General features: G+C 38.7%; 1 protein-coding gene across 1 annotated transcript in view; it reads right to left on the reverse strand.

Moving 5' to 3' along the window:
- The window catches only part of LOC130702098 (myosin light chain kinase, smooth muscle-like), a 41,897-nt gene that overhangs the window by 3,285 nt on the left and 15,962 nt on the right, over window positions 1-22,650 (reverse strand). The window contains exons 13-24 of the mRNA XM_057523769.2: window positions 8,861-9,029; window positions 5,577-5,649; window positions 4,732-4,876; window positions 4,468-4,630; window positions 4,129-4,269; window positions 3,746-4,026; window positions 3,021-3,280; window positions 1,873-2,030; window positions 1,511-1,733; window positions 953-1,316; window positions 540-710; window positions 222-394 (exon numbers count right to left, since the gene is read on the reverse strand). Coding sequence (XP_057379752.2) covers window positions 222-394; window positions 540-710; window positions 953-1,316; window positions 1,511-1,733; window positions 1,873-2,030; window positions 3,021-3,280; window positions 3,746-4,026; window positions 4,129-4,269; window positions 4,468-4,630; window positions 4,732-4,876; window positions 5,577-5,649; window positions 8,861-9,029 — 2,321 coding nt within the window. The remainder of the gene's footprint in view (window positions 1-221; window positions 395-539; window positions 711-952; window positions 1,317-1,510; window positions 1,734-1,872; window positions 2,031-3,020; window positions 3,281-3,745; window positions 4,027-4,128; window positions 4,270-4,467; window positions 4,631-4,731; window positions 4,877-5,576; window positions 5,650-8,860; window positions 9,030-22,650) is intronic.

The following is a 22,650-nucleotide window of genomic DNA, read 5'->3' on the forward strand; positions in this document are numbered from 1 at the left end:
TCTCGAATTTTACTTTGAACGAATATGGCAATTCTTAGAAAAAAACCCTGATCGGTTTTCAAGTTGGTTTTATTCAAAAAAAAAAATAAACTAACGAAACTCAATTTTCCATATTCTTTTATGGAAGAAGATTCGAAAGGTAATATTTCTTCTTCTTTGTTTTTCAGAAAAAGAAATGATGTTTTTTTTTTTTTTTTTATTGATTTAAAAGTATTAATTACTCTGAGGTGAGGACTCGCCACGGCTGGCCAGTTTCGCCGATTTCCACCAGGTAGCCGGTGATGACGGAGCCGCCGTCGTAGACGGAGCCGTACCACGTCAGCGTCAGACTGTCGGCTTTGACTTCGCAGATGGTCGGCTTGCCACCCGGATCCGGCGGTCCTGTTTTGTTTGTTTTGTGCAAACACGAAAACAATGAAAAAAAAGAAAGGAAAAATCAATTCAGATAACAACCAAAAGCAACTGGCAATCTAAGGCGGATGTGAATCGACATAATTTGTTATGCAAATGCCTGCTGCACACGCTGCTGCACTGATCACCCGCATCCCTTCAACGGCCAGCGACGCGTAGTGGCAGTCCATGCCGAACGTGTTCTCCGCCATGACGATGTACTTGCCGCTGTCGTCGGCCGTGATTTTGTGCAAACTCAGCGTCGCCACTCCGTCCACTTGTCGCATTTCCACCCGATCGCTCTCCACAAGTTCTTTGCCCTAATTCAAATCAATGAAAAACAAAACAAAAACAAATGATCGCTCATTAACGATTTGGCCGTGATGAATTGGACTGAGCACATGCAGGTCGGGCTACAACGTGCATAAATTAAAAACAAATAGACGCAAAGGGAAAGGGAGGGACGGAGCGTGAGAAAAGCAAATCGAACACACGCGCATAACGAGGGCAAATCAAAATGAAATAAAGAAGAGCTTTTGAATAAGAGGCAAATGTTAGGTACCCCTTTGAGCCAACGGACTGTGGGCTCTGGCCGGCCGATAATCAGGGCTTCGAGGAGGACGGTAGAGCCGACGAGCGTCGAGACGCTGACGGGTCCTTTGACGATCTGCGCCGCCACCTGGAACGGATTGTCCAGCTCGTCGTTAAGTTTACTGTGGTCCGACTCGTACGTCAAATCCTCTTTGCTGGTAGAACTGAACACGTCCTCGTCGTCGCGATAGTCGGCCACTCGGTCGTCCATGACGTTCAGCATTTTATTATTATTATCTTCTTCTTCTTCTTCTTCTTCATCGTTGTGCGTTCGAATGGAGGCCGTGTTGGCGCTCGAGTAGGCCAAGGTCGTCGACGCCTCTGCCGACGTCTCGCTAATTGAGGCGATAAAATGCGTAACAAAAAGAGAACTTCAAAAATGGGGAGGAGGAGGACGCAAATTCATTAGAAGAAAAAGAAAGACGAATGAAATTCTCGGCGTTCCCGTGCCGTTAGTTCTTGAGTCTCTATTGTTTCACTTCTAATAATAAGGGCGTTTTTTTTATGCAAGAGAGTAGAGAAAACTTACGCGAAGAGTTTGTCGGTGGGCTCGCTGACGATGAGACGACACCAAGACTCGGCGTCTCCGTGACGGTTGTAAGCCTCGCAAAAATAGACGCCGCTGTCGTGAGTAAAAGCGTCGGCCAGTCGCAGGCCGTAACGGCCCTTGCCGTAGTCGATGTGCCGGAATTCCGGGCAGTCGACCAAAATCACGTCATTCTGCACCCAGACGACCTTCAACGGTGGCGTACCTGTCAGTTTGCACAAATAAACGTCCAATCATTTATTCACCGCCTCATCACGTCCTTTGATGTCACACACACACACACACACGAGTTTCAATTTTTCAGGCCTCTTCTTCTTCTTCTTAAAAAACAAAACAAAACTAACCTGTAATGGCGACTTGCAATTCGACGGCATCACCTTCGTTCACTCGCATCCGACTGGGCAATTGTTGAACGAACGAAACGGGCTGTTGATTGGACGCTTTGGTCTTTGCAGCCACGCCATCGCCACTCGATCCGTCCATGTCCGACGTGGCGTGATATCTGCACGAGTTGGACAGAGCGACAAAACACACAGAAAGAAGAAGGGAGGGATGGGGAGGGTGGGCAAAGGATAAAATAAAAAGTCACCCAAAAAAAAAAAAAAAAAAAAAAGAGTTATGCGTATGTCACTTGTTTCATTGGCGCGACCCGATGACGACACAAATAAAAGAGAATTAAAAAAAAAAAAAAAAAAAAAAAAAAAACCCTGTGGGACATATTTCGGACGATTGTTCGGGATATCTTTTTTTTTTTTTTAGAATATCTGGTGATAAAAAAAAAAAAAAAAAAAAAAAAAGAAAGGAGGAGGAGGGGAATAAAAACGGCGGGAAATGATGGGAGGAAATAAAAAAAAAAAAAAAAGGGGGAAGCGAATATAACGGACGATTTGTGTGTAATCATCGACGAAAGTGATAAAAAAGGAAAAAAAAATGTGAAATGTTTAATTGCGCAAAGTTGAAGTGACCTCGCCCGTAGCGAACGTTAAAACTAAAAAAGGTAACATTTTTTTTTTTTTTTTTTTTTCGTCTGAGAAATTACAGACGAATAAAAGAAAATGGATAATGCCCGCAGAAAATCTCTTCCTCGTACGTTTGTGCCATTTTTTATTGGTTGGCTTTTAAATTTGAACTCTGTGCGATTCTTTTTTATTATTTTAATTTTTCTTTTTTTTTATAGATCGTCATTTGCGGCTAGTTAAAGAAAATTGACAATTTTCAACGTCCTCTTTCTTTTCTTAATTGCCACCGAGAAATGCGACCACAAATATCCTCTTCGATGGGACTTGTTTTATTTTCAAATAACGCCCCCCCCCTCCCTTTGCATATTTTATCGGGAAATAGTTAACGAGGATTGCGCTTTCTTCAAAATCATTTGGTGCTAATAAAAAAAAAATATATGAAAAGGAGCCCCTCGATTTGTTAAATTTTTTTTTTTTTTTTTTTTTTATGGTTAAGATGCGATGATTGTTATTAATTTTCGAAAGTATGTTACCGTCCGCCGCCAGAGCGCGGAGTGGATGAGCCGCGGAGATACGAGGAGCTCGACATGGCCAGAGACCTGGCCGCCAATCGGGCGGCGCTCGATCCGCTCAGCGGCGAATAGTAAGCGCCTCTACCGGCCGACGCGGCCGATCCGGAGCGGATGAATCCGCTGGAACGACTGCCGCTCGATCGGCTAAGGATGTCCAGTCGGGCGTTGGCCTGGATTCGCCCTAATTCGTTCTCCACCGTGATCCGGTACAATCCGGCATCCTGAAAGCCAAGTTCACACACGACACAAAAAAAGAAACGGACGTTTGACAATTGACGTGAAAAAAAAAAAAAATAAACAAAATAAAAAGGGGCAGGCATTTCTTTTCGCGTGTGTGTACGTGAACGAGAAATCCAGAACGGAAACGGGTGTCTCATTGGCGTACAAACCGCAACATTGATCAATTGAGTCCGGATATTCCGCCATAGAAATGAAACGAAATGAGTACGAATGTGAAACCCAAAGCCTCGTAACGAAATGTGCTATGTCTGTTACGTGATTTTCTCTTGAACGTAATGACGTCATCAGTAAACAAAATATATAGGACAAGGTTAAAAGGCTAATTAAGAAAGAGTTGAGCTTTTTTTTTTTTTGTGAAAAAAGGGAAACAGAACCCCGTCATTTCCGAGAAATTGACAATTTTCGAAAGACAATTGCGTAAAATCGATTGAAATTTGAAAACGTACCTCGCTAGTCACGTTGCGGATCTCGAGGACGCGGACGTCATCTTTCTCCTCGAACCGGACCCGACCGGCCGGCAGGATGCTCTCGGGTTTGATGGAGATGTTGTCCCTGTCCCAGGTGACGCGCGGCGACGGATTGCCGCCGACGTTGCACTGGAAGCGGACCGTTTCGCCCGGCTCGGCGATTTTGTTGTGCGGGACCGAATAGAATTTCGGCGGGACTTTGCGCACTCGGCTCTTCTGTTGTTGTTGTTGCTGCTGTTGTTGTTGTTGAGTCGCTGCTTCTTTTTTTTTTTTTTTTTTTTTTTTTTTTTTTTTTTATGGAAGAAAAAAAAAAAATGAAGGTGGAATGAAAGGAATTGATTGTTTCATATTTTTTTAATTACTGGAATTGATGGGCGAGAGGGAACGGAGCGTGCGCGAAGGTGTCGTTCTGGGCGTGGTGCGCGGAGTGGCGCGCGCCGACACGGTGCCGGCCGGTCGCGAGTCCAGCTGAACCATCAGGTCGTTCTCCTTATCGTCAGCCACTGTTTGAAATACAGAAAACGTGTAACAATTTGAAATGAAAAGAATTGATTCACGGCCGATGCCATTCACATTTATCAGATGCAAATGAAACGATCTTTCTGAATTTCCATTAAAACCCTATTCATTTGCCAAACGGAGGCTGATGATAATATCACGTAAATAAAAACAAAAAAAAAAATAAAATAAAAGGAAATTACCATCGACGATGAGGCAGGCGGATGTCGAATCGCTGCCCAGTTGGTTGTAGGCCACGCACGTGTATTCGCCTTCGTCTTCCGGGTAGACGCGCCGGATGGACAGCCTTACGACGCCCTCTTCAGCCTTCACCTCCGTCGAGAAATCTTTGCACAAACGCAGCAGCTGTGCGCGTAATACAATCAACGAATGTTTTTCATTAGTTCATTTCACTTCATTTAAATTTTGAAAAAAAAAAAAAAAAAAAAAAAAAAAAGGACAATTACTTTGCCGCTTCTGAGCCAGTTGATTTGAAGCGAATCGGCTGTTTCAGGCTGGCCGTTGAAGCGACATTCGAAGGTGACGGTATCACCGTCGCAACAGCGCAAGTGTCTCAATGGCTGGACGACGGTTGGCGCCGAAAGGACGCGGCTAAAAATGCATGGATAAATGAGTATGGAATTTAAAAAAACAAAAAACAAAAAAAACAAACAAAAACAATGGATGGCAGACACGCGCATGTGCGCATGACGTCACTCTAAAGGCGATGATGATTCAGAGCAACAAGCCAATTAGATCGATGATGATGATAAACATTTATAAAAAAAAAAAAAGAAATTAAGTGACACTATCGCCCGGTGGATATAGCGGAACGAATCGCTAGAAAACTAGCCAATATAAAAATCCCCCCCCCCCCACCACCACCACCACCATGTCTGGTGTTATGCAAATGAGAGCGACTCACGCATAGTTAACAGAGTTTCTCTATTCTTCTTCATTTTTTTTTTTTTTTTTTTTTTTGCTCTGTTCGAACGAATGCCAAGAGAATGAAAAAAAAAAGACGTGGAAGATGCTAAAAAACTTTCCCTTTTCTGGAGTATAGCCTATTATAGAATTTCTCAAGACACACACACACACACACACAGACATACACAATGTTATAGACGTTGCCTACATTTCTCAGCATCCAATTGACGGTGTGTCTCGATTCCGAGAAAATAATAATAAAATATTTTTAAAAAAAACGAAGAGGAAAACTCGACACCCAATACAAGAGAAAGAGGGAGAGAAAAGAAAAACGTTCCAAGGTTGCCGATGCATTGAGCGATGGATAAGAGAAGTTCACTTGTACCTGAATGTCGTCGAACGTCCCGCCGATGCAGAAGATCCAACAGTTTCCGAAGAACCTTGTCGTCCTTGTCCTCCTATGTTTTAATTCAAAAAAATAATAAAAATCAATATCGTATTTATTGATTCAATGGTTAAAGTTTTGATTCTTTCGAATTCCTCCTCTTGTTTCCTGATTAATCAATTCCTTTTTTTTTTTTTTTGTTTTTTTTCAAAAGAGATACATGATATTCCTCCTCCGTTTTTTTGATGCCCATCCCATACGATTCATCTGAGCGTGCAAAGACAAAGCGATTTCGTGTTGTTGTTGTTGTTCTTTTAGTCATTTTTGATTCTCGAATTTTCATTTTGGGCTGGTGGCGCCAGTGACGGATCGGATGGTCACACGACTTGCGCATCGATCGAGGAATTAAAAACTACGCACGCATTCCACCGAATTTTCGAATATTCAAAAAAAAACAACAAAAAAAATCAAATAAAAATAGAGAGACAGTGATGAATAGCAGTGGTACGAGCCAAAAAAAAAAAAAAAAGAAAATATAAATAAATGATATTAAAAAAGAAAGAAAAGCTTATTTTTCGTTGATGAAAATTCGTGTACGAGAAGGGACTGGAACAAGCAGCCCATTGTTGCCGACCCTCATCTGCATTCGCTCGCTCCATTATCTCTCCTTCTTTGTTGGTCTATATTATTAGTTTAGGCTCACACAACAGACACACACCGTCAATTAGCATGACGACACGCACACACACACACACACACACACAAAAGAAATGAATAATCATTATAAAAGACTGCGGGATATCGAGAAGTGATTTAACAGGACGGCGACGATAATGAACGAGCAACGCCATTGTCATTACCTTTCTACCTGCTATTCAAATATCCTTGATACATTTTTCTTTTTAAAAACATTTAAAAGAAAAAGAAAAAAAAAAAACAAACAAGAAGAGAAAAGAATAAAAATGAATCGTAGAAATATTTCCGTTGGTGCAACGCTTAATGATCAAGTAGGTCGTCATTTGTCAGATGCATACAATCACCATGCGGGTATTATATCCCCCCCCCCCTCCTTTCTTTCGCCCCTTTACGTATTATTTACATACACCAAATGGCGGCTAATGAACCGAAAAAGACTTGTAATCACTAAAGAATGCAACCACCCAAAAGAAAAGAAAAAAAAAAAACATTGAATAATAATAAACTGAGGGGCCATTTTTTTTTTCTTTAGAAATAATTTGCTCCAGCAACGGTGAGCTGATTGTGAATTTTTTTTTTTGCGGGGCGCTCATTAAAAATCGTTTCCTCTCCTCAGGTAAAAAAAAAAAAAAAAAAAAAATAAAATTAATAATAATTTAAAGAAGAAATACGGGCCCAGAACGTTAAAACACGTACACAAGAAAAGCTCGGAGAGAGAGAGAGAGAGAGAGAGAGAGAAATCAAAGAAGAGCCCCCCCGTGTCAAGGACGTTGTTTTTCAACGTTCGGGACTGAAATCTCCACTTGAATTTGGATTGCAACTTCTTCTTTCTTTCAAGAAATTCCATTTACTTTTTTTATTTTCTTCAAAATTTTAGCGTTAGCCATCGAAGGTCCGACAAATTCACGATGAGTCATTGTAAAAGAACAATTGGAATCCCCCCCCCCCACCTCCTCCTTCTCTTTCCATCTTTGCATGCGACATTATTCCACCTAGTGGTGTGTTATTTTCACCTTCACCTCGAAGAGGATTCAGCTCTCTCTCGTATCCATCGCTATGACGTCGATTCATTCGCCATCTCTTCCTAAAAATCACAATGAGATGCAATCTCCCCCCCCCCCTTTTTCCTTTGTGTGTGTCTGCGTTCAATTCTCGTTTGGCGTGTCGTCCAAAAGGGTCACACAAATCAGTCGATCACAATCTGATCGATGTGCTCTCTCTCTCTCTCTCTCTCACGGCAATATAGCGGGTGGCTTTTAAACTCTCCCCCCCCCACACACACACACACTTCGGTTGGTGTGTTCGACATTCGCCAGAGGCGCTTCGAAACAAGACATCGTGACCGATTCTCACGCGCATTTTCTTTTTTTCTTTTTTTTTTTTGAACGACAAAAGAAAAGAAAAAAAACTGTTATATCTCTATAGAAAAGAACGAAGTAAAAAAAAGAAAGAAAGAAGAAGAAGAAGAAGTTGGTTTTATCAAATGTTGTTTGAGCTTGTTGCTGTTCGGGACCCCCCGAGGACCCCACGCGATGTTTCACGCACGCACAAAGTCACACACACGAGAAGGAAGATCACTGGAGGCGACTGTTTTTTTTATTTATTTTTTAATTTTTTTTTTTTTTTCTGAACTACATCTTTCGTGTTGGCTTTCTAACTCGTTAATTTATTCCATCTCGTATTTGAAGAAAAAAAAAAAAAAAAAAAGGGGCTCCAATTGAATCCTCATTTTTTTTTTTTTTTTTTTTTTTTTTTTTAAGGGAGGCTGTTGTTTAATGAGAATCTTTCGTCACGCTGATCCCCGGCGGTCTTTCATTCGTCAAGGTGCGGGACTCACCAAAAGAAAAAAAGCGCAAACAGATGGGCCATTCAAAAGCCCCGTGTATAGATCGCGCCTTTTGGCTACTTTCATATACAGATATGAACTAGACCTTTTTTGTTTTGTTTTTTCCTTAACCAGGCCCGGCTTCCCCAAACTCGAATGAAAAATGTATCGTCTAATTGAATCAAACAGGCCAATTTTCTTCCTATTCAAAAATTGAAACAAGACATCTCCGTTCCTCTCCTCCCCTTCCCCCTCCTAAACTGATCAAATAAAGGAGGAAAACAAAAAAAACAAAAAACAAATACGAAATAATTGACACAGTCACGGCGTTCCTCGTCTAGTTTTGCGGGATAACGAAAGATTGTGTACGAAACTCGGCGGGAGATCTGTTTCATGTTGGCCGTCTTCATTTTCGATAAATCATAAACCGATTGAATTCACCTACGGCTATTTGTTTTTACATTTTTGTTCTTCTTCTTTTCGCCCGTTACCGATGAACCGTGAAAACAGTCGGCGTTCTTATCTCCGCCATCTTTTTTTTTTTTGGTTTTATCCCCGCGATCATCGCAAATATTTTTGATTTATTCCCTAACGGACCGATTGATTTTCTCTTTTTCTTTTCTAACAATAATAATAATAATAATTTTTAAAAAAATTCACGAAATATCCGCAAGGCCTTTGCAATTTTCAAGATGGCCGTCCGAAAAAAAAAAAAAAATCAAATCAAATAATAATAAAGAAAAAAAAAAAAAAAATTGATTACCGTGAACGTAGACTTGGAGAGAAATGGCGGCTTTGGCTTCTCCGTGAATGTTGCGCGCAACGACCGAATACGTTGCCGAGAAATCCAATTGAACGCAGGGGACGGTGAGCTTGTAAAGGGGTGCGTCTGCCTGGCTCACGAAACGGTCAGCGTCTTGGTTATCCCGCGGCTGCAAATTGCAAAAAAAAAAAAAAGAAGAAGAAGAGATGGCGATAAATCAACAGATGTAATAAATACGTGCGCGTAGAAAAATCACGAGGTGTAAAATTAGGGAATTGATTATATGAGAGAAGACGCGGGTTTCCAAGCAAATTAGAAATGCGGGAAAACATGAAAAAAAAAAAACAGACATTTTTTTTTTTTTTTTTTTCCAAGAGGCAGAATTTTAAAAAAATGAAGAAGAGCTGCTATTTTCACGTCTAATTGCGCAACGCCTCCAGGTGAATCGTGAACGGAGAGAACGTCGTCTTTCTTTCTTATGCGTTACGTCTTTTCTATTGTTCTTCACGAAAAGCCGAAAAAAAAAAAAATAATAATGTTGTGTGTGTTTCTCATTTTCTCATCTTGGCATGCTATTGTTTTCTTGCATTTGGTTTTTAAAAGGGGGGGGGGGGCGAGATGACGATTTTCTGATTTGCATCATTTCTCTTCTTTCTTTTTATTCATCGGGAGAGCGCGCGACTTTCAAAAGTCGCTTTTCGAACACGTAACGACGTCGGTGGGCCGATTTGCATCTTTTTTTTTTATTTTCGCTTTGTCAAGAATTTCGGAAGAAAAATAGTAATAAATGTGTCGACACGTGTAGTTAAAAATGATCGGATCGTTGATCAAAGTGAAATGATCAAATAATAAAGAAATGCGCTGGTTTTTGTTCGCTTTAAAAAGAATTGCTGGGAAATGCGGCAAAAACGATTGGAACAAATCAAGAGCTTACCATTTTTTTTTACTCCTTTTTATTATAAAATAAAAATATAAAAAAAAAAAATGAAATTTCAACCTCAAAGGCGTAATGGATCTCTCTCTCTTTTTTCATGCCGCCGTTGCATTTTTCACAAACCGAAACGGTACGGGACTTAAAAAAAAACATTTCGTGGTCGGGCGAGAATTTAGCCGCGGGAATGGCCGTTTGAGGATGGCAAAAAAAAAAAAAAAAAAAAAAAAAAAAAGTAGGACGAGACGAATGGGCTTAAAAAAAAAAAAAAAAAAAAACACATGCGCGTATGTACGATCGTTTTACGTAATAAAAAAGTCAGATAAGAAAAATAAAAATAAAAAAAGAATGTTGATGGCTAGCAATCATCATCATGGCCATTGGCATTGATTTGCAATTGGGAGGGGGGGGGGGAGAAACTATTTTCTGAAATCAAATCAAATCAAAAAAAAAAAAAAAAGTCAGAATCCCTGGGCGGCTCGTGTCGTGAGCCCATCTCAAATGGGCTGTTGGGTGATGTTTTGGACCGTTACGACTACACACACACACACACACACGCCTCCCACCTCTTACACGGGCCAGTAAACAACACGAAACGTGGCGTTTTTGGTTGCTAAAGTTATTCCCCCCCCCCCCCTCCTTTTTTTTTTTTTTTTTCCTCTTCGCCATGGGTCGTCCTATCCGCAGGGTACATAAAAAAAAAAAAGAAAAGAAAAAGGAATAGATCGTGATTGGCAACTGTTTTCTTTTCTCAGTTCGGGTTCATAAAGGACGAGGAGGCAAAGAAGAGATGAAAGAATAGCGACGTCGTGGCGCACGACACGAAAAAGGTGTGCAACACTGGCCGTTTAGAATTATTTCTTTTTTCTTCTTATTTGAATGAGAAATATTCAAACGATTTTCACTTGGGCCCACCGTCGAAGAAAAAAGGAGGGCGCACCTGTTGTCGCTGCCATTCAAACACGACACGATGAATGGCTCTCTCTCTCTATTCATATTTTATTTTTATTTTTTTTTTTTTTCGCCGCGCGCATGATGTACTTCTTAATAAGTATGGCTTAATAGAACACGCGTGTGTTTGCCTTGGTGCTTTCAGCTATCATTTTTTTTTTTTTTTTTTTTCGAATGAAACATATTTTTTGACGGCCAGACGCATAGAATTTTGGGGCTGCGGCGCCCCCTCCGGCTTTGCCACTCTGTCTGGCGTGTGTGTGTGTGTGTGTGTGTGTGTGTGTGTGTGTTGTGCGCGACATTTATGGCATTAGAGAGAACATGAGGCTGTTCGGAATTTACGAGTGAAAATGGCCAGTGTGTGTGTGTGTGTGTGTGTGTGTCGTGTTCGAGCTTTAAATCACGAAGAAAACGAAGAAGAAGTTCTTTTTGGAGAAGAAAGAAAGTGACGCGAGGTTGCGAACAACAAAACAAAACAAAACAAAAAAAAAAAAAAAGGCGCCTTTTTTTTTTTTTTTGTACGAAACGAAAAATGAGGTGAGAGAAACGGCTGTCGTTCAAGTGTCACGAAAAGGTAGGCGACGAAGTGGACGATGAAGAGCAGCCGACAGTGTTGATTGGTGGGTGTTAACCTGCCGCTGGCGTTTGTAGATCAAATAACAATCACGCAAAAGAAGGAGAAAAAAAAAAAAGAAAGAAAGAAAAGAAAAAGAACAAGTTGAAGCGGCCACGATCTCATTTCAATTCGTGCAACTCTCCCCCCCCCCTCTTTTTTTTTTTTTTTTCTTTTGAAGTTTACGATGATTTATGATTTTGAAAAATGGCTCCATCGGTGTGACTTGCCTCTCAGTGGCGCTAAAAAGAAAATGTTTTTTTTTTTTTTCTTCTTCCAAACTAACAAAAAATGAATGTCTTCTTTTTCATTGAAGTAGTAAATCTTTATTTATAAATGTATGTGTATAAATAGGAAAGAAAAAAAAAAAAAAAAAAAAAAAAAGAGGGGAGGGGGTAGAAAAGAATACACGATTTTGATGAATGGCTGACGGCAGCGTGATGAATTAGCATAGAGCGCACGCACGCAACGACACAAGTTTCGCGCTGAAGTTCGTTCGACAAAATGCAAGAAAATTGAAGAGAAAAATAAATTGCAAGTTCAAATAAACAAAAAACAAAAAAAAAAAACAAAGGGATAAAATGGAGGACCCTCTTCGGTGCAATTCGCCATTACGATAAAGCAGCCATCTTGCTTTTGTTTTTTTCCAAAAAAAAAAAAAAGAAAGAAGATGGAACGGGCAGAGGGGGGGGGGGGGTTACTGCGAGGTGAATGTTGAACGATCACGCACCTACCGCCACCAGCTGCAACTAAAGCAGCGTGTGCCCGTCATTACGCGTACGGCCGACACACACATCAAAACACCAACTTGAAACACAGTTGTTATAAAAATGCCGACTTGAAAAGGGTGGCTCTCTCTCTCTCATTTCTTTTTGGATTTTGTTTTCCCCGAAAAAAAAAAAAAAAGAATATGCAAAAGAGGCAGGACGTGAAACGACCCAAACAAATTTGCCAATTATGAACAACATGTATTTTTTTTTTGTTTTGTTTTCTTTGTAAAAGGGAGGAGACAGAAATAAAAATTGATTTAAAAAAAAATAAATAAGGTAGCTGTGTTTCATTTTCTCGTGTGATGATCCAATCGATTTGATCACGAAAAAACACGCAGTGGCACGCAGCAAAAGAGAAACAAAAAAAAAGAGGGGGGGTGGGTGAGGATAGTAACCGGGGCGTTGCCCTTTTTTTTTTTTTTTTTTTTTTTTTTTTTTATAACGGGCGATCAGGTTGTAATAGGATGCCTATGATGATATCGAAAAACATCATCTCTCTCACTCTCTCATTCGCCAGCTTTTCTTGTATCTCTATTTTCACGGCCAATTTCTTTTTTTTTTTTTTCTTCCACTTTACGATATGAAAAAGAAAAGGCGGGGGGGGGGGGGGAGAGCTTGATGTGATGATTATACGCCAAACAATAACCAACACGAACTCCTACAGCTTCGGATTGAAATCACGTTTCACAGCCCGCGGGCTGCTCGCCAAAAATCAAACCGATGTCAAATCAAAACGATTTGAATCGATCGGGCCTTCGTTGATCGAATCGTACGATGAATATTAAAATATCACTCACAAAATAAAGATGTGCATTCGTGATGAGAAATAACAAGCGATAAAGAAAGAAAAAAAAAAAAAGAGACAAAAAGAAAAACGAAAATGAGATGAAGAAGAAGAGAGCCGCGTTCTTTCTTTTGTCCAATTACGCAACACCTTGTTGCCGAAATGACAGGAGGGCCCGCAAACGCGACCTCATGCGGAGTCCGACATATTAAACAGGCGTCCGGCGACGTATCAAAGAGAACGCCCTTCAAGCTCAATTGTTTACTTCTTTTTCACGGCCGTGTCCCGAAGAGAAAGGCCAAGACAACAACAACAACAACAACAAAATATGCCATAAAGCGCGTGCTGCGATGGCTGGAACATCAAAATACAAATATGATGGATGACAACGAATGGCAATTGGAGAGAGACGATCTATCGAAATCAAACTAATGGCCGTTCATCGTCTCTTTAAAGTCCGACCTCTTTTTTGTTTTTGTTTTTGTTTTTGAAACCTGCGCTCGCAAACAAACAAAAAAAAAAACAAATGACGGTCTAGCCGTTTGAAAAATGTTGGCTATAGTGTCTGTGCATAACGGTGTGACCTAAATAACAACTTAACTACCAAACAACTAGGATAGAAAATAAAAATAAAATAGCGACGACCAAAAGAGAGAAAGAAAAAAGCATTTTTTCGTAGATATTGGACGACCTTGTAGTTGAGGCAACCTGACGAGCTTATATGGAAATCCCTACTAACTTTTTCTTTTTCTTTTTCTTTGCAAATGGCCGTCTGTAAAAAAGAAAAAAAGAAAGAGAAATGAGACACACACAACCTGCGACTGGCTTTTTTTTTGTTGTTGTTGGTCTCAATGTCTTTTCAAGTTCCTCTCACATTTGTCTGTCTCTCCTTTTCATCCCTAAAAAAAAAAAGAAAAAAAAAACTCGCGTGTTTTCTATTTCGCATTCACGAGCGAATAAACATTTTTTTGAATAGATATTAAAAAAAAAATAAATAAATAAGCCGATTTCAAAAGAAAATCCCGCGTCTTTTTTCAAGGAGGTTTTCCCTTCTAGAAAATAGGGGGGGGGGGGGGGACTGCCTCTCCGGTGTAAAGATGATTACATACATTCGTGTTTTTCTATGTTGGATTTTGTACAGAGAGAACAAGGAAGGAAGGAAGGAAAGGAGGGAAAGATCATTTTCGGGGCGTGGCACAGGAAGTCGCCAAAGAGTTCGCATCGCATCTGAAGAAAAAAAAATAAAAACAGGGGGAGGAGGGGCACAAGAAAAGGACGGCCACAGATTTCGACAATTGGCCGCGTGTTTGTATTTTTATTTATTTTTTTTTTTGTTGTTGACGTGAAAGTTTGTTCCAAAACTTGTGATGATTTCGACCCGTTTTGGAACGCAAAACGTCGAGAGCAAACATTTCATTTTTTTTTTTTTTCCTTTTAATTTAAAAAAATTGCTTTGCGGTGGCAATGCACAGCGAAAGTCAAACCAAATTCTGCGTGTGTTCCAGGTCGTGACCTTTTGGCTATGTCGACCGCAAAAAGAAATTCTCCTTTTTCTTTTTCTTTTTTAATTTAAAAGAAAAAAGACGAGCAGCAATTTTCGACTATCCGCCGATTCGCGTCGCTGGAATCTTTCCCGACATCGCTCCGTTGTTCCAGACATCAAGGCAGTCTGTCAATGAATCCCTTTCATTTTTTTTTTTTTTTTTTCTTTTTTCCTTTCCTTTAAAAACACACATTTCTGTGGAGAGGCATTGATTGCCCCGTATGCCCAACAACTCTGGGGCTTCACCTTAAATGGTCCGGCCTCACGCATGGGGTCTATGGAAATGACCATCAAAAAATATATTTAAAAAAAAAAAAAAAGGGGGGGGGGGGACTTAACAACAACAAAAAAAAGTGTCGACCAATATGGAATGAGTCGTCGTCCTACACACTCTCTTACGCTTTTCCTTTTTTTTTTTTTTTCTCTTTTCTTTACGCGTCCGAAATGCTAAAAAAGGGTCCCAAGCGAGAGACTGGAGAGCGCGGCTTGTCCAGCAACATCTGGCAACCCCATTTTCTATGCATTTTTTTTTTTCCTTTCCGTTAAGGCTCCGAAGAAAATGACACGAAAATCAAACAAATAAATCAATTCGACCTATTTCTCTCAGATGGCAAAGCAACAAAAAAAAAAAAAAAAAAAAATTATACAAGGAGACCGTGACACACAGTTTGTCCAGTCTTTTTTAGTCCGTCTGTTCAAAAGCTTCGTTTTGAAAAGCAACAAAAAAAAAAACAAACAAATACTTTGAAAAATAAATCAAATGAAGAACCGCAGAAAGGCGGGTCTTGACGAATTTCAAAAAAATAAATCGTGAAACAAACGATCAAGAGATAAATTCGATCTCATTTGCATCTGTGCGCAAATTTGGCAGCAGCCTTCTTCTTCTCCTGTTCAATCAACCTTCTTTTTCTCTTCACTCCCTTTCATCATTTGTTTGTCCAGAAAAAGAAAAAATAAAATAAAATAAAAAAAAACCCGGACGTGTATACGCAAACAGTTGGGAGAACTATCATTAAAAAATGAACTTTTCTTTATTCAAAAATGAGAAATAAAATTTAAAAAAAAAAAAATGTTTTTAAAACGTCACGCAAGTTTTACACGTAGCCAGTTGTCTGACACGATAATCGATGATGATGACGGGCTCCAGCGAGTCCCGTATCACTTTGCCCTCCCACCACAACTTGCCTCTCAGCGCTGCGTGAGTTAACGTTCAAGAGCCAGCGCAATCAAACGGCGCGATGTTTTGAAAAAAAAAAAAAAAAATAAAGAAATCTAAACATCGGCTCTCCCAACCGACACTGTGCACTCATTCAACGGGGTCAATTAAGAAAGGGAAAAGATCATCGTCATCGATTGAGATTCGGTGAACGAAATGCAACCATCCGAAAATGAAGACGAAAACTCAATCGAACGTAAACGGACGTGTTTGTTTCTTTGTTTTGTTTTTTTTTAGCGGAGTATTTAAGACAAAACCAGTTCAAGTTTTCTGCGTTCTTCCGACCTTTTGAGAATAAATTTGAAAAGAAATGTTTATTCTTGTCGTCGGCCTTTTTGTTTTTCGTTTCTTTTTCGCTGGGCTCCGTTGTTGCAACCAATTATCGTCAGTTGTCGGGGCTTCTGGCTGAGAAGGGAATCGTGTCAATTCTACATGAGACGCATATCAATTGGCATTTTAATATTCATTTATTCGCTTACAAGGACATTTTATATGATAATATAAAATGAGTCATGTGTTCGGGCGACCTTTAATGGAGAGCATTGGAATCAGCACACACACACACACAAGACTCTAAATCAAAATTTTTTCTTTTCCAAAAATATGCGCGCCATTTTTTTGTGTTTTGAAATTTCGCCATTTGCCATTCTACGCTGCCAATTGAAAACATTTGGATGTACATATATATATATATATATATATATATATACAAAAGTAAAACTGGAAGACATATAAATCAAATCAAATCAAATAAATAAAAAAAAAAAAAAAAAGAATCCGGTTTGACGAGAAGCTGGCGCCACATCACCTTTTAAGGTATGTCCACACACCAAACGCGTACGCGCACACAAACACAATCCTTTTTTTTTTTTTTTTTTTTTTTTCTGAAAACAAAATCTCGGTCAGAAATGCGTTTGCAACACTCAATTTTTGTTTGTGTGTGTGTGTGTGTGTCGTTGTTTCCAACCCCCCTCCCCCCACTCTATTATTTTTAAATATTCCCCGTGTGTTCGGGGCGATTCAAAAAGGGAGACGTCATTTATGATTTCAGATCGTGAATAATCTTTTAGCAAATCGGAATAAACAAAACAAAAAACAAAAAACAAAAAAAAACATTTGAGACGTACGCCATCACATCCGTGTAACGTTTGTTTTGTTCTGACCAACAACTATGCAAATGAAGCAAAACGATTTTTTTGTTTTTTTTTCTTCTCCCGCGTGAGTTAGGAAAAGCAAAAATGAGAAGAAATAGAGGCGCCTAGATGCATATCTTGCTTAGCCGGACAAGACGGGCGGCAAAGGAAAAATCCATCGTTCGATTTTTATTATTATTATTTACTTTCTTTTTTTTTTTTTTTTTTTTTACATATTTAAATCGTTAAACGGTAAAAAAAAATAAAAATAAAACGTGGCCACTTGTTTGCGTTTTTCATCCGCCCTGCAAAAGCTCGTCAAAATCGCATAGAAAAGTGGATACAATTTAAAAAAAAAAAAGAAAAAAAGAAAATTCCAAGGCAAAATTAAAGAAAAAAACGTATTCGTCAGGTGAGACAAATGAATAACGTTTTTCAACTTCAAAAAAAAAAAAAAAAAAAAAAATCACGAAATTTGCAGCCGACTGATTGACGGACATGTTAAACCAATCGTCTGTCCGTTTTGAGAAATGAAACTCCATCGGGGGCATTTGCATAGACACCTTATCTATTTTATTCCATTTTTTTTTTTTATTGGGTTCCCTCTCTTTTCTATCCGATGGCCTTTCGATGCAAAAATGAGAAAAAGAGGAGAAAAGCAGATAACGCGCCAACTCCCATTTTCTCTCTCTCTCTCTCTCTCCTTGCAAATGATGGGCGGCTGATTGCGTTTGTGTGGTTATAATCTTATTCCGATATGCAGCCACACAAACAATGCGCAACTCAAGTTTTATATACTCGCACTGCGTCACATTGTTTTTTTGTTTTTCCAATGCATTTAGATGATTTCATTTTCAGCTTTCAAATTTTCTCGTTTTTGTTTTGGCAGGAAAGGTGAAACAGAATTGGAAATGACGAACTTAATTCAGTTACATTTTTACGGTGGTTCTAGAACCGGAGCAAAATGTTGCTTTAAAAAAAAAAAAGAATTAAAGATAACGGGTTTGTTGGATGTAAAAAAAAAAAAAAAAAAGGTACAATAAAATGAATATCAAATGACAGGGTTACGTCATAGATAATTCTACCTTTTAAAAGTTTGAAATAAAAAAAAAAAAAGATTCGACATTTTTTCTTGGACTCGAAAATAAATGATCTGTTTTTTTTGTTTTTTTAAGGGGAGGAATGGGCGGAACTGATGTCGCGATTCTGTCTGTTAGAGACGGATAAAAGTCAAACGAGATTCTTAGATCATCCTACCCCCCCCCCCCCCTAAAATGGGCGAAACAAACAAACAAACGAACAAAAAAAAAAAAAAAGGAACACACGACAACAAAAGAGAAATGAAGTCATCAGAGCCTATCGAACATTGAACGACCCTAGCCGTTAGGGTACGTAACATGAGACTTTTGTTTGCTTCCCCCCTTTTTTTTCTATTTAATTTTGAAAGGTGATTGTCACACACAGACACACAGACACACAAAAAGTTGGACATTGTTAAAGACGCAACGTCAGGCCGAAAACATTTCAATCGTTTTCTTCGGGAGGCAAAGAATGAACTGCCTTTATGAATAGACTCGAAAGAAAACAAGAAAATTCTATTGAAAATTGAGAATCAATAGAGAGTGAGGTGAGAATTTCATCAAATGTCGAGCTTATTTTCTGGTTGAAAATGAATTCAAAATTAAAGGCGAGAGAAAGGCATCGTTTCTCGGGAATGACGAGAATAAAAACAAAATTGAATCAAATCGTATTGTTTCCCGAAGGACAGGTTTTTTTTTTTCCCCCATCGATTTTTATAAGATTGGCGTTTTACAATCGAACTAGCAAGACACGAGTCAAAAGGAAAAGAAAACAAAAAACAAAAATGAGAAGCTGAAAATTTCGTGCGTGATTCGAAGAGAGAGAGAGAAAAAAAATGATGATGATGACGTCGTACATTGGAGTGACGATGATTTGTTGTTTTGTGACACGCGTCATAACAACAGGCCAGGGCGCCTCTTTCAATATGCGACCCCGATGACCCCCGTGCGTCTCTGCGTGAGCCTTCCGATCAATCTTGGACGGCCTCGCTTCTTCGCCCCCCCCCCTCACCAGGTCAAACAGCTGAGAAATGACGCGCGTCCTCATTACAATAATAATAAATTCGTTTTTTTTTGTTTTTTGCTGTGCAGATCAAAAAGGTCGGACAGATAACAAACTTTTCTTTTCAAAAACCGGCTGATCCTCATTTCTTTTAGAAAAAAAAAAAAAGAAACAAAAAATGTTGGAGAGATGGGATACCGTTGGACGTCCTTGCAAGGACGCCAAAAAAAAAAAAAATATATATATATATATATAATAAACACGTACGTGCGTCTAACCGAATCCCCCCCCCCCATCGGTGAAACATTTCAGATTGGGGAGGAGGGATTCGCACCTTTTGGTGTGCAAAAAAAAAAAAAAACGTTAGGTTAATAGGTAACCTACATCTTTCTTTATTCCAGATTATACACACATGTGTGTATATGCCAAAAAGCTAAAAGAAAAAAAAAAAAAAAAAAAAAAAGCATAAAAACCAATAACACGCCCAGCAGCATTTTTAAATAATATTTGAACAGATCGCAGAAAAAAAAAAAAATGAATAAATAAGGAGGTGTAGTCAAAACCAAAGAGAGAGAAAGAGAGAGAGAGAGAGATAAAAAGAATGGTGTGGTACATATTATATGTAAAATAGAAATCGGCGCCTGTGTACATAAAAATGAAAAAAAAGGAGCTGGTCGAAAGGGGGGGGGGGGGAATGATGGACAGCTTTTTCTTTTTCATTTCATGTTGGACGTTTTGTGTGTACCTCATTCCGTTTATGGAATCAACAGCTGAAGAGAGATATATCCCAATGTTTCAAACTTGTTGTTTTGTTTTTTTTTAGCGGGTTTTTTTTTTTTTGCTTTTTGTTTCACTCGTACTCAGAAATCCCGGATTTTGTGTTTGATTCAAAATATATATTTAAAAAAAAAAAAAAAAAAAAAGAGTTGATAGACTTGCCACAGTTTTTATAGACTTGTTGTTTCCCCTTTTTTTTTCTTTGCGATAACGAGATAAAAACAAAACGCAGGGACAGGTGGGCCAACCCTCTCCTTCACATCCAAACTTGTAAATTTCCCCTTGAAAAAATCAAATCATCCTAATCAAATAAGAGCTCAATTACCCTGAAAAAAAAAAGCAAATAAAGTTTTTTTTTGTTTGGAACGGTCAATGTGCGCAGCCAGGTGCGGTGCGGTTCCAACGTTTAGACAAAAGGGCAAACAAGAAAGGCAGAGAGGTGATGTTTTTGACATCGGGACACAACGTCAAGTCACGTTCCATAATCTTTTTGTCAATACATTAAAACGTTTCATGTTTCCTTTTTTTTTTTTCTTCGTTGCTTTAAAAAACTAAAGAGCGAATGACTAACTAAAGATCGCCATCCAAATTGCGCCGTTTGTCACACGTTCACATGCAATTGGAAAAATTCAAATTAAGAGAGAGAGAGAGAGGGCGACAATTGGAACGTTAAAAAGCGCTGCATGATGATGAATGGCCTAATTGAACAATTAAATAAATAGACGCTGCGGGACGGCCATTTTTGCCCACCTTTTTTTTTTCTTTTTCTTTCACACCACCACGTCTGAGCATAATTTTTTTTTTCTTTTCTTTTTCTTTTTCGCCTTTTGCAGGGGACAGAAAAAAGTGATTAGAAACGGACGCGAAAAGATGGACAAAAAAAAGAAAGAAAGAAAGAAAGAGAGAAAAATGAGATTGTGTTTCTGAAAAGGATAGCCTACGGGGCTAGCGTGAATAGACGAAATTCTATATAGATATAGTCGACTTGATATGTCGTCGATATACATTTCACTGGAAATTGGTTACATCTCACCGAACTGGCACTCGAAAATTTCAAAAAAAAAAATTCGACATTCTTTCATTTGACATCCTCTCCCCCCCCCCCTTCCCTGCCAAAAAAAAAAAAAAAATGTATTCCGCTTTTTTCGATGTTTTGGAGAGACGTCAAAAGGATCGACTATGACGTCAATGAAGTTTTTTTTTTTTTTTTAAGGAATGATAATGCCAAAAAAGAAGAGAAAAAAAAATGCGATTTTTTAAAACTCGAATTAAATCGACAAGATTACACAGCGTTGCCCTCCCCCATAAAAACATTAAAACATAAAAAAAAAATGTTTGTTCTATTAGTTACGTAATGGAAAACTCCCGTTTGTTCAGTCGTGATCTTCCCCCCCCCCTTGTTTTTTTTTTCTTTTCTCCTGAATTTAATATTTTTTTTTTTTTTTTGAAAGGTACTCATTAACAAGCGTGTTAGAAAGTTTGACGATGTTCTTATTATCTAATGTCCTTCTGATTTCTTCGAATTTTGGGCCGGCTGCGTTTTGCCACTGAACGACGCAAACACACACAGAATTTCATTTTGTTTTTTTTTCTCTCTCTCTCTCTCTCTCCTTTGCCAAAATATTAAAGAAAATTGTTTCACATTCATTTGGACACAACGAGACGAGCAGAAAACAGAAAAACGATGGCCCGACTGCCATTTTTGATTTTGATTCCGCGATCTTATGTCCTCACAAAAACGTTTCAAAAGCGCCGAAAAAAAAAAAATAAAATTCGCTTCGATTTAAAGAATTTTTTTTTTTTTGAACTTCTCTTTCGTTTTCTCTCTCTCTCTCTCTCTGAAGTTGGGATAGGAAAGGTTAAGAAACGAGAAAAAAAAAAAGGTTCCTTTGCGATATTATACAAGACGCCATTTTAGGATGGATTTTTTTTTTTCTCTCTTTTTCTTTGCCCTTTCCTTTTTTTTTGTGTGTGTGTGCTTCTCCTCCGCCTTTGCAGGTTGATAACATTAGAGGTAGACGAAACCGGTCGCTCTGTTTTGATGGCCAATATCTTTTTTTTTTTCTTCTTCTTCTTCTTTATACCGAAGCAAAAAGAATAAACCTTTTTCTCTTCGTTTTTTTTTAGCCATTTGACTTTTAACTTTTTGATGGGCTCTGAAAAGGCTCACATTCCTATCAATCTTGATCGCAATGTTTCGTTTCTTCTCCATTGCACGCGTCTTCAAATGGGACAAATTTCAAACGATAAAACTTGGGGTTTTTCCCTCCCAAAAACTAAACAAAAAAAAAAAAGAAAGAAAAAGGATAGAACGAGTCCGTCAAACGATTGCAGACAAGATTCCACTTGTACGCCACACAACAGGCCAAAGTTTAACTCTTTTTTTTTTGAGAGAGAGAGAGTAGATGTCATTTAGAAAAAATAAATAAATAAATAAAAAATGAGCTGCCACGAAAACACAGGAAAGACGAAAGCCTAACGTGTACCTGACACTTTGAAACATTTAAAAGAAAATCGCTGTCCTTCCTATTATTTTTTTCACGATTACTTTCACTATCCCGCCCTCTTTTACAAACGGAAAAGAAAAAAAAGACGGGCACAGGAAATTCGAATTTCAATTTAATTTGCATCATGTTTTTTTTTTTCTTACCTGGCGTGTGTGTCCCTCCTTTAATTAGCGCGAGGAGGCGAACGTTTTTCACAACTAATAGTCAAATTTCACACGAAAAAAAAAGACACCACACCAGGAATTTCAAAAAACAAACAAAGAAAAAAAAAAAAAAAAAAAGGACTCGACGACACTGATTTTAAATAACAATAATTTCGAAAGAAATGAAAATGTAAATAACAAGAAATTTCAAAAAAACAAAAACAAAAACAGGAGGCAAAACGCGATTGTTGTTCACCGGTTGACGGTGGGACGTCGACTGAAACAAGTTTCACTCCAGTCGCCGCACTCAAGTCTCTTTCTCTCTATGGCAACGTCTTTT

This window comes from Daphnia carinata, chromosome 10 (genome assembly GCF_022539665.2).
Source record: "Daphnia carinata strain CSIRO-1 chromosome 10, CSIRO_AGI_Dcar_HiC_V3, whole genome shotgun sequence".
NCBI classification, from domain to species: domain Eukaryota; kingdom Metazoa; phylum Arthropoda; class Branchiopoda; order Diplostraca; family Daphniidae; genus Daphnia; species Daphnia carinata.